Genomic DNA, 15,999 nt, shown 5'->3' with positions numbered 1-15,999 from the left:
ATTGAGCAATTTTTTTCTTCATTTTATCCCACCAATACAGCCTCCTCAAATCTTGGTACATTTTACTGCTTCCAGGATGTACTGTATACTTGGATCGATGTGCCTCTTCCAAAATGTCCCTTTTTATCACTTCATCTTACGGTACCACTATCTGATCACGAAATTTCAAGATACCCTCGGAACTCACATTAAAGTCTAAGATTTCCCCTTTCTGCATTTTTTCTGTCCACTTTTGCATCATCTGGTCATTCTTTTGAGCTTCTTTAATTCGGTCCAACAAATTAGATCTCACCGTAATATTGCCTAAAATCACCCTCTGTCGGTCCAATCGCGGGTTCCATTCACTCACATCTTCCAACAAATTCCACTCCTTAACCATTAATCTAGCTGCATGCACTTTTTGACTTAAAGCATCCGCTACAACATTGGTCTTGCCCGGGTGGTAGTTAATTGTACAGTCATAATCCTCAAGAAATTTCACCCACCAACGTTGTCTCAAATTTAACTCTTTCTGAGAGAATAGGTATTTCAAACTCTTATGGTCAGTATACACCTCAAAAGTCACCCCATATAAGTAATGTCTCCACTTCTTTAGGGTAAAAACTACAGTGGCCAATTCTAAGTCATGAGTGGGGTAATTTCGCTTATGGGATTTTAATTTCCTAGAGGCATAGGCAATTACACTCCCATTTTGCATTAGAACACATTCGAATCCTTCTCTTGAGGCGTCTGTATGTACAGTGAAGCTGTCTTTCTCATTTGGTAAAGCTAAAATGGGTGCCGACGTTAACCGTTTCTTTAATTCCCGAAAACTAGATTCACACTTAGAACTCCAGAAAAATTGACCATGCTTTTTCGTCAAGTCGGTTAAAGGACCGGCTAACTTGGAGAAATCTTTAATGAACCGACGGTAATACCCAGCTAAACCTAGGAAACTACGGATCTCAATTGGGGTTTCTGGCCGTTTCACCTAAGCTATGGCCTCTACTTTCACTGGATCCACGAAAATGCCATCTTTAGATATTATATGCCCTAGAAAAGAAATTTTCTCCAACCAAAACTCGCACTTACTAAATTTGGCATATAACTGATGCTCTCTTAAAGTCTACAAAACTATCCTCAAATGCCGTTCGTGATCCTCTCGAGTCTAAGAATATACCAAGATATCATCGATAAACACTACGACAAATTGATCCAAGTAGGATTTAAAAACTCGATGCATCAAATCCATAAATGCGGCAGGAGCATTTGTTAAACCAAAAGGCATCATGGCAAATTCAAAATGTCCATATCTGGAATTAAAAGCAGTTTTCAGTATGTCCTCCTGCTTAATTCGTAACTGATAATAACCTTGTCTTAGATCCAATTTAGAGAAAACCACCGCTCCTTGCAACTGATCAAACAACTCATCAATGTGTGGCAAAGGACACTTATTTTTCACCGTGACATCATTTAGGCCGCGATAGTCTATACAAAGTCTCAAACTACCATCCTTCTTTTAACAAATAAAACAGGCGCTCCCCACGGTGGTTCACTTTCTCGAATAAACCCTCGCTCTAACAGATCCTGTAACTGCAGTTTCAATTCCTTAAGTTTGGCAGGGGCCATTCAGTATGGTGTTTTTGCAATAGGAGTGGTTCCAAGTACCAAATCGATCTTAAATTCTATTTCCCTCTCTGGTGGCATCGACTTCAACTCGTCAGGGAAAACATCAGGAAATTCATTTAGTACTAACACATCCTCCATTTTCACCTTATCTCCAGGAGTGTTAATCAAGAAAGCTAAGTAACCCTGCGCCCCTTTTCTCAATAACTTCCTAACTCGAATTTCCGAAACAAGTGCAGACGAGACTAACCTACCTCTCACATCCAACCTTAGAGTGGCATCTTCGGGTATCAAGAATTCCATCACCTTAGTTTTACAGTTCAATTGGGCATTATAACGGGCCAACAAATCCATGCCTATAATCATGTCGTACCCCTTAAGGTCTAAACTTATCAAGTCTCCCACCAACTTCCGTTCTCCTACCCAAATCTCACAATTTTTACAAACTATATTGGTAATTAGGCTTCGATTCCCAGTAAGTGCTTTAACTTCCAAGTCATAGGGCAATTTAACAGGATTCACATCAATACCACACATAAAAGCAGGATTCACAAATGAATGGGTTGCCCTAGGGTCAATTAAAAACTTAGATAAGCAGTGGAATACAGGAATCATACCTTTTACTACCTCAGAGGACTCAGGGGCTCACTGATAGTCCATGGCAAAAACCCTAGCAGAGGATTTTGGTCTACTCCCACTAGCAGTTGGTTGCTTATGGTTTGACATCTCCGGCCATGCACCCTCGTTTCCTTCACGGCTCTTAATAGGACAAGTGGTGATCTGATGTTCTGAACTTTCGCAACGGAGACATTTCTTCAATTTTCGCTAGCAAGCGTCCTCAGTGTGGTTTGCCCTACCACAATATCTACAGTTTGCACGAGGAGTGGGTGTAGGAACTCCTAGGGATATAGTCCTCTATTGTTCTTGTCCCGTTCCATTTTGAGCCCCTCTAGATGGAGCTCCTCCTCTCGGTGCCCCAACAATTCGGACTCCACCCGCACCTCTTCCAAACTTAGGAGGCAGTACATTCTGATCACCTCGTCCAGGGACACTACTAGATGCACCACGTTTCTTGGTTTGAAAGGTCCGAACCTGAAGTCGGACCTGCTCCACTCGTTGAGTTTTGTCAAGAGCATCTTTAAATGTATCAATTTGAGCAGAGGCTAAGTCCTTTTGAATTTCTACATTCAAACCTTGTATGAACTGTCTTATGCGCTTTTGCTCATTAACTACCAATTCTGGAGCAAATTTGGAGAGTCGGGTGAACTGGGTCTCATATTTCGCCACTCTTGAAGTGCCTTAGCGCAGTTTGATAAACTCGTCCTCTCTTTTCTCCTAGATTAAGGGTGGGAGGTACTTCTCATTAAATTCCCTGGTGAAATTTAACCAAGTACGTGGGGTTTGCTCCCTGTCCCACTTTGCCCTCACTATGTTCCACCAAGAACGGGCCGCACCTTCCAGTTGGAAAACAGCGAAAGTCACTTGCCTCTCTTCAGTGTAATGTAACGCAGCGAATATATCCTCCATTCGCTCAAACTAGTTCTCGGCAACTTCGGGATCGGGGCCCCCAAGAAATTTTGGAGGAGCGAACTTTTGGAACTGTTCCAGGGCCCTATCTTCACCTACTTTGGGGTCCTTTTCCTGATTACCAGGTACTTGACTCTGCTGGTCAACCAAACGGGCCAGTAAATCAGTCATACGATTGATAGCTGTAGCTACCTAGTCCCCTCCTTCAACTCTGGGTCCCTGATTTTGATTAGCTACAGACCCCTGTTCCTTCTCTTGATCCTGAACCTGCCTGGATCCATGTCCACGGCCCCGACCACGTTGTCATCTAGTCTCCATTATTACTTACTGGTCTAGGGCCCAAGTATTATAACTAACTGGGTAAGCAAGTATAGGTACACAACAGATACTTATTCACAATCGAAAGTCAAAGAAAAATGAAGTCGAAATCACGATAAGCAAGGGAAAACACAAAGTAGTTAAATGCCAATTTGAAATAAAGTCAGGTCAAAGTCAAAGTCAAAAGTCAAAAGTCAAAATCAAAGGTCAAAGTATTATACATTCAAAGGTCATAGCAGTCATTTTCAAGCTAACAAGGCTAGAAGTAGCAAGTACGAGCCTCAAAAGTACAGGCACAGCTCATCATGTCATATCATGCACAGGCCAATGTACGCAGTCAAAAGAGAACTGTACAACTACCAAGTCACCACATTCCCTAACCTTTCTATGTACAATGGTCAAAATCATCCACAATCCTAACCTAGAAGTGAAGACCTAATCCGCTGTGGGACTAGCTGACCTCCCGTCCTGGGCAGGTTTAGCTCCTGCCTCGTTTCCAATGTAGGAAGCCTCATCGCTCACATCCCCAAGTAGGTCATCACAAACGTTCGGGATCGACTCGGCTCTAGTCCTCACCTTCATAGCTCTAGTAACCATGCGCGCCTGAGTTTCTGTGAGAACCCTGAAAATAGACATATAAATATCAGTGCATATTTTATTTACATTTTAATTCTTTAATAAATTTTAGCACTAAGTCCAATTGTCTTTAAATGAGTACGTAGAAATAAACGTCAGGTGCAAAATAAAAGAATTGTGCTAAACTACTAAACTTCTTAGTTTTGTTACATTAACTTCATATTTCTATGGTAAACTATTTCATTGATCTAATAATTAATTTCTTTGAATTCTAGTATTGTAATTAATTGTTTTGCAATAAAAGTATAAAGATAATTTCTATGTAATAAATAATATAATTGTGCCAATATTGAATTATTCGGTTTGCTATACTAAATTAATATTTCTTGAGTTGGATTAATTCTATTACCTTAAAATAAATTCTTTGATTTCCGATAACTAGTTTTAATCGTTAATAATGTTAAATGTTAATAGGAATTTCCGCGTTAAGATGAAAACCAATGAATTTTAGATAAATATGATTCTAATATATTAAACATGCTTACGGCGTGAAAATTCGATAAATATATCCTTATCTTTCTTTGTTTTCAAATAAGTGCGTAAAAATAACTTTTATGTGCAAACTGGCACACTTGCATTAAAGTATTATTTCACTTGACTTCATTATACTAAATCGATAAATTTCGAGTTAGACTAACTCTATTTCTTGGGAACAAATAATTGGAAATTCTGATAACTAATTTAATCGCTAAATAATGTCAGGAATTAATAGGAACCTTAATATTCAAGTTTAATTGATTATTATTCGATAAAAATGGTTTAGGTATATTAGCGTATAATTAAGCGATCAAATCATACTTGGGATTAATTTTTGGGATCAAGTTAAGACCAAGGCCTTAAGTGGCTAATAGGAGAAGTGGTGAAAAGACTAAAATATCCCTCACAACTTCACAACATCACCCACGGCCATAACCAATTTCTGCAACACCAAACACTCCCCCGGAACACAATGATCAAGCACCTCTTCATCCGGCCAATGCCCTTCTTCTCTATCTACACACTCAATCACTCCTGCACACTCCACCTCCATTCCATAGCCTCTGCAATCCTTCAACCCAGGCCACACTCCACCCTCCCCTTGTTATTATCGACCGAGAGTGAGGGAGAGGTTGAGCTGCTACTTATAGTCGAGAGTGAGGGAGGAAGCTGGGAGTTGCGAGCCCATTTCTGGTTCTGTCCGCAAGCATCGAAGAGGGAGGAGAGGAGGAGGAGCCGTGAGCAGACTTGCCTCTGCCTTCTCCATGCTCAGCCAGTGTTATCCAGCTTCCACCATCACCAGCTGCACCCACTGCAACCCAACTAGAACCAGTCTGCCGTGCGTGAGGAGAAGAGCCGAGTGAGAGGGATTGACTTCAGCTTTCTGTCGAGTGAGTGAGCTTCTGTGAGGTAAAATTATGGATTATTTTAGGACTAATCAGGGGTAGTATGAGCTATCTTGAAGCATGCATGTACTGTGGTACCATCGGATGATGGATTTAAGCTATTAGGAAAATTTCTGTTTTGGTTATATGTCCCTGCCGAGTAGCTGTATTAGCAATGCAGCTTCAATCTTATTTCCCTGGGGTAATCTGAGCTCACCTATGCGATTATTTAACTCTGGACATGAGATTTAAGACCATGCATGTCAATCAAGTGTTCGGATGTTGTATTAAGAAGCTTAGGAAAATTTTGTTTTAAGGGATATGATTCTGCCGAGAATAATCTGGAAATGATTTGCTTAATTCGCATAATTTTGACAAGCTGTGATTTTAATCCTAACTATCCCTATTGATAACCTGAGCTCTCGGCTGTGTTACCTAACTTAAGACAAGAGAACTATGGCCTTGCACATAGAGTGATTCGATCAAATGTTGGAACCAGAGGTGTGAGAAACTCTGCTTGAGGAGTTGAATTACCGTGAGCTGGAAATTTTGAACTGCAATCTAATGTGATTAAATGTGATAATCTGAGTTGATATCTATACTTATCTAGCAAACAACTTGATGATTGAGGCTGGCATGAGGATGATTAACACGGCAAACCAAGAAAATAAAATGAGAACAGGATCTGTTTCATGCAGGTTATTCCGGGGCTAGCTGGAAACTTTGTTCTCGAAAAAATTGAACGTCATTGGTGTTGATCAAACCTAATTCTTGAACTAAAGAAGCTAATTACCAACTAGGTGTTGGCCTGCTGAATTGAGTAACTAAATACCCTGTTTTGGCCAAGGAAAAGGTTGGAGTTAAGAACATACCATTGCTGGAAATCTCCTTGTGAGCTGCCGAGAGCTTGATTGGGTTAATGCATCTTGATTTGGTTTAATTGCCTATAATCGTAACCAGCTAGCTTATAGCAAGGAAATCTTAGCTTTGCATGTAGCTAAATAGTTGGGTCAGAACTGAAAATAAAAATAAGATGCAACTGGATTTTGTGCAGCTCATGCCGAGGCTAGATGGAGATTTTCTTGGAAATTCGGTGACTTGTGTTGTTATCCCACCTGAACTTTTGTTATTTTTATTTTTGGAACTGGAAATGTTACTCAGCCAATTAAGTATCCGTATGCCGGATTTGAGTATCTAAATCCCTGAATAAGCCAAGGGAGAAATTTTATACAAGACAAATGGTTGCTGGAAAATTTAGCTAACCAAACGTTTGAGCAGAAAATATTGAATTGTTTCCGGATTTCACTAGTTGATGTTCGAATATTTTCCTTGGCATAAAATGGTTTCGAAACACAGAAAAAGGGTGCATTTTAAGACATACATGCTGTTTAGCAATGAAATACTTGATATCACGAATGACTTAACCAAAAACGTGGGTATACGAATGCTGGAAATTTTCCCTGTAGTTGTCAAAGTTTGAGTAAGAATTTCCAGCTTGATTGTGAAATTATTCTTTGAATTCATAATGGTTGAAATTGACTGGAAAATGTGGTGCTTAAATTCTATTAGAGTCGTATGAATGGTTAGACAAAAAGCCTTGTGGTTTTAAAAAGAGAAAAAGGAGCTTTTCCCCATGTGAGCAAGAGCTTCCAGATTTTCGGGACTTACTGACCAGTCTCAGTAAAATGCTTATATCTTGGTGTAGGAAAATCCGATTAAGGTGCCGTCAGTGGCATTTGAAACTAGATTCATGGGCCTTTGTTCTGTAGAAATTTCATATTTTTCCTCCATATGTACTGCTGTCCGTGACTCCTCAAAGTGGACTGTCTGGTGTGAATGCCTTGTTTCTTTGTGAAACTAAAGTTGGATTTGGATTGAGATTTTAGCTTACTTGTGGTTTAAATTCTTGATTAAATTGTGGTTGGGAGTGATTGATGTTGTCAAGGGCTAATGATTGATGAAGCCCTTGGCCATTGGAATGATTTTATAAGTATTACTGGATGATGGAAGTTAATTGCTGGAATGTCTTGGGGCTTTACTTCTATTTCTATTTGCTTTCGATGGGTTTGCTGAAACCAAGTGCTAATGATTGATGAAGCCTTGGCTGATCATTTTATTTTATTCAGAAATGCACTTGTTGAAAGCTAGGGCTAATGATTGACGAAGCCCTAGTAATTTGCTATGTGATTATTTGCCATATTTTGATCCATATTATGATCTCGAAATGGAATCGGAGCGGGGGGAAATTGTATAGACCTTGCGAACTCGAGTAACTGCGTTCAAAATTAACCAAAAATATTTTCCAACTAGTATTAAATTATAAAAACTCAATATCTAGTGTTTTGCCTAAAACTTTCCAACTCGATAATTTTCTTTAGCTCAATCTAGCCTTGATAGCTATAGTAAATAAGTTCTATAGCTTTTGAAAACTCTAAGTCTTATTTTAATTCCTTTTCTTTTCTTAAGCTTTGCACTTGGATAGTTAACTATAGGAAAAGTTCCAAAATATGAGTTTTACTAATCTTAGTGAAAAGCTTGGGAAACTTGCTCGGCAAGAAACCCTATTTTAGGAAAAATAGTTTTTAAGGATAATTTTTGCAAAAGCCGTAACTTTAGAGAAATGTTCAAAGTAACTTTCTAACATTCATATTAAAAGGTTTGTCGACTTATTTCAAGAAAATAAAACTAGTTACCTTTTATAAGGAAAAGTATCTTAAGGAAAACTATAATAAACATTTCTTCTACTTTCGTCAAGATTCAACCTACGGAAACTCTTGATTCTTCTAAGGAAAAGTAGACTAGTAGTATATTAAATATACCTCGATGTCTATAAGCTTAAAAGCTGAGTAGAAACTTATAGTTTCAAAATTTCATTTTTAGGATATTACGAGGACGCGGAATTCGATTCCCAACTTGATATCTGAACTCCACTCTTGGTGAGTGTCCCTGCCTGTTCTTTTCCTACTTGAATTAAGTGCTTTCTTGACTCGATATGTGATGAATTGTAAAATGAGTTTTTGATCCATCGAAGTGAGCAGTGTGTACTTTATCGCACTAGCCGTTCGAGTGGTGACTTGCGTGAATCATTTTTCTCGTGAATCCTTAATCTAAGAGTAGTTACGTCGTTGGGTGAATCCCTCGGCACTTGAATCAACTACAATAATCCTTGAATCTAAAAGTAGTTACGTCGTTGGGTGAATCCCTCGGCACTTGAATCAACTACAATAATCCTTGAATCTAAAAGTAGTTACGTCGTTGGGTGAATCCCTCGGCACTTGAATCGAACTACAATAATCTTTGAATCTAAATGTAGTTACGTCGTTGGGTGAATCCCTCGACACTTGAATCAACTACAAAAACGTCGATTCGTGAATCTCTCGACAAATTTTATTACGGGTATATCTCGAGTATACTGCGTCGGTAGACGAAGTTCGGGCCCGAAGCGGAGGTATGAATGGTGACGGGTTAGGATTAAAATAAGTGGATCTACATGGACTATAAGTAGTGAAAGTTGACGGAGGGTCAACTACGAGGGTATCTGATCAAGCAAGGAGAATGGCTCCCGAGAGCCCCTGTATCCTACCTTGTGCTGTTATACGCTTTCTTAATTGATTAAATTTGTTTAAATTGTTATCTGTTGTTTGATTTATGTGAGTGCATGTTTTGGGGCACCACTGAGCTTTAGCTCACCCCACGTTTATTGTTTTCCTTAACAGGTTCTGGAAGTTGAAAGTTGGAATACTTGCTTATATTTCCCTTCTTGAATGTACCGAATACTATGACTTATGTTGTGGGCTGTATTGTGTTTGATTCGGATAATGTACTTTTATTTTGGATTGCCACTTGAAGCTGGAAAATGTGTAAACCCTAGTTCGATATTTGTTGTATAGTTTTATATGTATTTGGGATTGTGCGATCCTATTCCTTGGATGTAATGCGTGAGAAGTTTAAGAGCAGTAGGTTGGAAATTTTAATTACTGTTATCCGTGTAGTTAGTGTGGTTTCGTGATGAGACTATTCGAGGAAATTGTTTTGTAATAGATTAGATTTTTATCGAAAGGATTTGGGTTAGAATGCTTGCGTGAGTCCTGGCGAGAGCTGGGCAGACGGCCCGCCAACCCTTTGGTTCGCCTCAGGGGGAAGTGGGGTCGCCACAGGTGGTATCAGAGGCATATGCCGACAGTTGGGACCTTAAGTCCTTCGTCTGGAAAAGCCCCGAGCCTCTCGTTCGTGAAGAGTCACGAAGCGAAACTCTCCGTAGGGGATGCCCGCGTGCGGGTGGCAAGCTGATAGGTACCCCGTGATGTGACCCTGAGAACCGTTACAGTTGGTATCAGAGCTCTTATCGAGCTCAAACTGGGAAAAGGTTCTCGGACTGTGGGGATTGACTTGTTAAGTGTGAAACAAAAGTCTACAGTTGGGGATATTAGATATGTATGTTGGGTAGGAATCTCAAATGTAGGTAAGTTACTCTTGGGACTGGCCAGCCTGAGCTGTGAACTACCCCGTTTCTAGATTCCTGTACTCGAATACCAGATATTTCATTAAATGGTGTATTTGCAAATTTGGAAGAATTTAGTATATTGCATTATGATGTGACTAGGGATCAAATCCAGAAGAGTAGAACCGAAAGTAGCAAGTTTAGCTTTTGAAAAATAAAAGTAAAAAGCCAATAGTGAGATCTTGAAGATTAGTGCCAATTCTGTACTTAAGATGGATAATTTTGCTAGTCATTCACATGGTAAGTGGATTATATGCCATCTTTTACCCAAACTATTGGTTTAGACATAGAGATTGAGCGAAATCGTAGTTTAAGTAAGAACTATGCAGTCGTGAATAGCTCTAAACCTTGAGGAGAATTTTAAAAAAATTTGAGGTGAGATGAGTTTGATGAATTTGCCATGTAAGGTGAATTTTCGACGGCATTGTGGCTCCTTAAATTTTACTGGAGGATTATTTGGGGCTAATGTTCAAAAGGATAAAGATAACTAGTTGTAGGTTATTAGAAAAGCCAATGTAGGAAATGTTTGAGATCATTTAGAATACTCAAGAGCCACTGATGTACTTAAGTAATGATCATATTATTTGATTTGGCACTAGACGTAGTAGATCTACAATTTACTAAGGAAATTTGATTAGTGTTACTAAGGGGGTCTAGTGGGATTGTCCAGGACTAAACTAATGAAGGTTAAGTTGAACCCAAACTAAGGGTTAGGCTATTAGCTATGTGGTTATAATAATTTGTGTGTTGTTGTATTGTATCCTTTCATGCTTATAAAGATTGAAGTTTGAGTTATGTATGAAAATATTGAATGTATTTGTGAATTATCTAGCTTTTGAAGTTGTATGAATTTGGTATGCAATGTGACATATATTGTGAGTATATAATTTGATGATTACGTGTTTAATTTTGTAACGCTGTAATATTTATTAGTCCCGGGAATTAAATAATTACTAACCTGAGTGAATTTTGGTAACCAAAGTGGTGTATAGAACTATGAGATTAGAAAAAAAAAATAAAAAAATAAATAAAAATAAAAATAAATAATATATGGAGTAGGTGGAGACTATTAGGGCAATCATGTCTTGGTAAAATCGTTACAGTTTATGAGTTAAAGAAATAGTTATCGTATCATGTATACAAGTTGTTGATGTAACCATTATTAATAACCAGAAGTAGGAAAGGGTAAGAACATGAATAAAATTTAAAAGTTATTATACTCGATCTATTTATCAGCTCATACCTTTAGAAGAAGGGTTAAACCAACGTTGAAGCAATGACTTGATAGATCCAGTGAATGAAAAAAAAAAAAAAAAAAGAGGAAATAATGAAATAAACTGAACTTTTGCGAACAAAGGTAGGAATTTCAAGGATTCACCAACTCTATTACGGATAGAAATCAATAGGATGGGATGCTGGAGTCGGAACTTTACCATGTTTGGATATTGAATGCACTTAAAAAGAGATTTGTTCGATTTCTGATTAGAGTGTACTTGAGCTGGATATATGTTGTAATTGACTTTGTTTTGTGATATAATTAAATTGATCATGAATTTGCTTAGTATTAATGATATATATGGAGTGAAATTAACCGCAATCGTATATATGCATAATAGGTTATTACTTATTTTAAATCAGCTCGTTGTGAGAAATATAGAGCCTAGGGAGTGATAATGCTATCTTGGGTGAAAATTTTTAGTTGAGTATGACGCGCAGATAAATTGTAAATTCGAGCAGTTGAACTTTTATATACTTTGGGAAGCAGTCGATTCGACACTTAAATTACGGAAAAACACTAAGGCCAAATTCCTTTAGTTAAGGTTTCGTGGCAAACATGAATGATTAGACGAAATGATGTGGAAATGGAAGATAAAATACGGAAAGGATACCCGGAAAATCTCTACGATTAAAAGTGGGAAATTTTGATTATCAAGATCAGAACCAATTTCTTTTCTTCTCGCCCTCCATTCGAATAACCATTTTATTTATATATGTATCTAGACCACAATTTTTCCAAACGTGTAATTAATACCCTGTTATTAGTCACGAAAGGTACGTAAAATTTTGAAAGTAGAGCCTTTAATGATGTTATAATTGTTGCAAGAGCTAATGGTAGACAGACTTCGACAAAGGTGCCATCAATGGGAATTTAGAAGGAACCACCCACGTAGTTACCCCAATTGACCATATGACTGATACCTTAGAATGGTTGGTGGAGTACCAAAGCTTTAGGCCAATCAACTAACCTAGGAACCAAAAGAGTTGCGAAAATGGAGTGACTCTTGAAATTCGTCTACCTAGGTTTTATTGGGGAATCTGATCTCAAAATAGTAAGATTGAATCGAAGGAATATAATAAGGCCCTAGTGAGAATAAGAAGTACGACTATTGTTTCAAACAACTTTGAAGGTAAGTATTGAATAGTGCACTAAGACATGAAAATTTTTCTTTGGGATAAGGCTTCCTTACTCTGTCGTGATAGTGATTAACGATGGTAATCTCGGTGACATTTAAGAACTCGTTGGATTAAGTAGAAAGTAGTAAGGTTTATATCTTGGAGTAACCATCAGTAAAAGGATGATGGAGTATTACGGCTTAAGCTTCCAGTATGAATAGTTGCTTATTTTGATTCTATGATCTGCCTGGCAGGCTAGCTGTTCGACTTAAGCCAACTAATAAGATGACAACTTTGGAAGAAATGCGTAAGGAAATGGACATTCTCCGAAATGAGGTAGAATTTCAAAAGAAATTGGCCGACTACTGGGAAGGACGATGGAAACAAGAATATGCAGAGAAAATTGAGCTACTACGCCAAAATATAGAACTGGAGAAGGAAAATAAAGAAAACTCTCGAAATAGCCAGGCCGCCACTTTTCAAGCAAATTGTAGGTATTGTAGGAAAACTGGCCATACTAAGGACGGATGTGGGAGGAAACAGGGAAAGTGCTTGAGGTGCGGTAGTACCAAGCACAAGATTCCGGGATGCCCTAGAGCATTTACAAAGAGGAAGTACTCAGCAGATAATTAAGTCCGCTACAGATCGATCAGGTGCCAGATGGAAGTAATTCGTGTTAATGACCTTGAACGGGGTCCTAGTAGTGAACGTTTTACAAATCAAGAGGGTTTGATTTCACTCAAGGAATAGAGGTTATAGTTACCCTAAACTAGACTAGCACTTTTGGAAGCGTAATTTTCCGCTAAGAATTACATGTACGCTACGAATTGTATGTATGCTACGAATATCCTTTATTTTAACTACTTTGCTATTAGAAATATTATAGCAAATAAATGGTTAAATTAAGTGCCTAATTGAATTTATATACAAATATATATATATATGTACCCCGATCTATCTCTTTAGGAAGTAAGAATTTTGAGGACAAAATTCATTTTAAGGAGGGGAGGATGTGAGAACCCTGAAAATAGACATATAAATATCAGTGCATATTTTATTTACATTTTAATTCTTTAATAAATTTTAGCACTAAGTCCAATTGTCTTTAAATGAGTACGTAGAAATAAACGTCAGGTGCAAAATAAAAGAATTGTGCTAAACTACTAAACTTCTTAGTTTTGTTACATTAACTTCATATTTCTATGGTAAACTATTTCATTGATCTAATAATTAATTTCTTTGAATTCTAGTATTGTAATTAATTGTTTTGCAATAAAAGTATAAAGATAATTTCTATGTAATAAATAATATAATTGTGCCAATATTGAATTATTCGGTTTGCTATACTAAATTAATATTTCTTGAGTTGGATTAATTCTATTACCTTAAAATAAATTCTTTGATTTCCGATAACTAGTTTTAATCGTTAATAATGTTAAATGTTAATAGGAATTTCCGCGTTAAGATGAAAACCAATGAATTTTAGATAAATATGATTCTAATATATTAAACATGCTTACGGCGTGAAAATTCGATAAATATATCCTTATCTTTCTTTGTTTTCAAATAAGTGCGTAAAAATAACTTTTATGTGCAAACTGGCACACTTGCATTAAAGTATTATTTCACTTGACTTCATTATACTAAATCGATAAATTTCGAGTTAGACTAACTCTATTTCTTGGGAACAAATAATTGGAAATTCTGATAACTAATTTAATCGCTAAATAATGTCAGGAATTAATAGGAACCTTAATATTCAAGTTTAATTGATTATTATTCGATAAAAATGGTTTAGGTATATTAGCGTATAATTAAGCGATCAAATCATACTTGGGATTAATTTTTGGGATCAAGTTAAGACCAAGGCCTTAAGTGGCTAATAGGAGAAGTGGTGAAAAGACTAAAATATCCCTCACAACTTCACAACATCACCCACGGCCATAACCAATTTCAGCAACACCAAACACTCCCCCGGAACACAATGATCAAGCACCTCTTCATCCGGCCAATGCCCTTCTTCTCTATCTACACACTCAATCACTCCTGCACACTCCACCTCCATTCCATAGCCTCTGCAATCCTTCAACCCAGGCCACACTCCACCCTCCCCTTGTTATTATCGACCGAGAGTGAGGGAGAGGTTGAGCTGCTACTTATAGTCGAGAGTGAGGGAGGAAGCTGGGAGTTGCGAGCCCATTTCTGGTTCTGTCCGCAAGCATCGAAGAGGGAGGAGAGGAGGAGGAGCCGTGAGCAGACTTGCCTCTGCCTTCTCCAAGCTCAGCCAGTGTTATCCAGCTTCCACCATCACCAGCTGCACCCACTGAAACCCAACTAGAACCAGTCTGCCGTGCGTGAGGAGAAGAGCCGAGTGAGAGGGATTGACTTCAGCTTTCTGTCGAGTGAGTGAGCTTCTGTGAGGTAAAATTCTGGATTATTTTAGGACTAATCAGGGGTAGTATGAGCTATCTTGAAGCATGCATGTACTGTGGTACCATCGGATGATGGATTTAAGCTATTAGGAAAATTTCTGTTTTGGTTATATGTCCCTGCCGAGTAGCTGTATTAGCAATGCAGCTTCAATCTTATTTCCCTGGGGTAATCTGAGCTCACCTATGCGATTATTTAACTCTGGACATGAGATTTAAGACCATGCATGTCAATCAAGTGTTCGGATGTTGTATTAAGAAGCTTAGGAAAATTTTGTTTTAAGGGATATGATTCTGCCGAGAATAATCTGGAAATGATTTGCTTAATTCGCATAATTTTGACAAGCTGTGATTTTAATCCTAACTATCCCTATTGATAACCTGAGCTCTCGGCTGTGTTACCTAACTTAAGACAAGAGAACTATGGCCTTGCACATAGAGTGATTCGATCAAATGTTGGAACCAGAGGTGTGAGAAACTCTGCTTGAGGAGTTGAATTACCGTGAGCTGGAAATTTTGAACTGCAATCTAATGTGATTAAATGTGATAATCTGAGTTGATATCTATACTTATCTAGCAAACAACTTGATGATTGAGGCTGGCATGAGGATGATTAACACGGCAAACCAAGAAAATAAAATGAGAACAGGATCTGTTTCATGCAGGTTATTCCGGGGCTAGCTGGAAACTTTGTTCTCGAAAAAATTGAACGTCATTGGTGTTGATCAAACCTAATTCTTGAACTAAAGAAGCTAATTACCAACTAGGTGTTGGCCTGCTGAATTGAGTAACTAAATACCCTGTTTTGGCCAAGGAAAAGGTTGGAGTTAAGAACATACCATTGCTGGAAATCTCCTTGTGAGCTGCCGAGAGCTTGATTGGGTTAATGCATCTTGATTTGGTTTAATTGCCTATAATCGTAACCAGCTAGCTTATAGCAAGGAAATCTTAGCTTTGCATGTAGCTAAATAGTTGGGTCAGAACTGAAAATAAAAATAAGATGCAACTGGATTTTGTGCAGCTCATGCCGAGGCTAGATGGAGATTTTCTTGGAAATTCGGTGACTTGTGTTGTTATCCCACCTGAACTTTTGTTATTTTTATTTTTGGAACTGGAAATGTTACTCAGCCAATTAAGTATCCGTATGCCGGATTTGAGTATCTATATCCCTGAATAAGCCAAGGGAGAAATTTTATACAAGACAAATGGTTGCTGGAAAATTTAGCTA

At 38.0% G+C, this 15,999-nt stretch overlaps 1 protein-coding gene across 1 annotated transcript; it reads right to left on the bottom strand.

The window, feature by feature from the left end:
• Positions 1–1,608: 1,608 nt before the first annotated feature.
• LOC113743864 (uncharacterized) lies at positions 1,609–2,331 on the bottom strand. The gene is made up of 2 exons (XM_027271951.1): positions 2,255–2,331; positions 1,609–2,173 (listed from the first exon to the last, which is right to left on the bottom strand). Exons 1-2 carry the CDS (start codon positions 2,329–2,331, stop codon positions 1,609–1,611), a joined length of 642 nt encoding a protein of 213 aa, XP_027127752.1.
• Positions 2,332–15,999: the final 13,668 nt, after the last annotated feature.

This window comes from Coffea arabica, chromosome 7e (assembly GCF_036785885.1).
Source record: "Coffea arabica cultivar ET-39 chromosome 7e, Coffea Arabica ET-39 HiFi, whole genome shotgun sequence".
Classification (NCBI taxonomy): domain Eukaryota; kingdom Viridiplantae; phylum Streptophyta; class Magnoliopsida; order Gentianales; family Rubiaceae; genus Coffea; species Coffea arabica.
This window is presented reverse-complemented; position numbering and strand designations above follow the sequence as displayed.

Excerpts from the sequence above, each read along its gene's own strand:
- LOC113743864 (XM_027271951.1), bottom strand. The coding sequence starts at position 2,331 with ATGTCAAACCATAAGCAACCAACTGCTAGTGGGAGTAGACCAAAATCC. Across the intron at positions 2,174-2,254 it reads GTTTTTGCCATGGACTATCA|GGCAACCCATTCATTTGTGA; the intron begins GTGAGCCCCTGA and ends AATTGACCCTAG.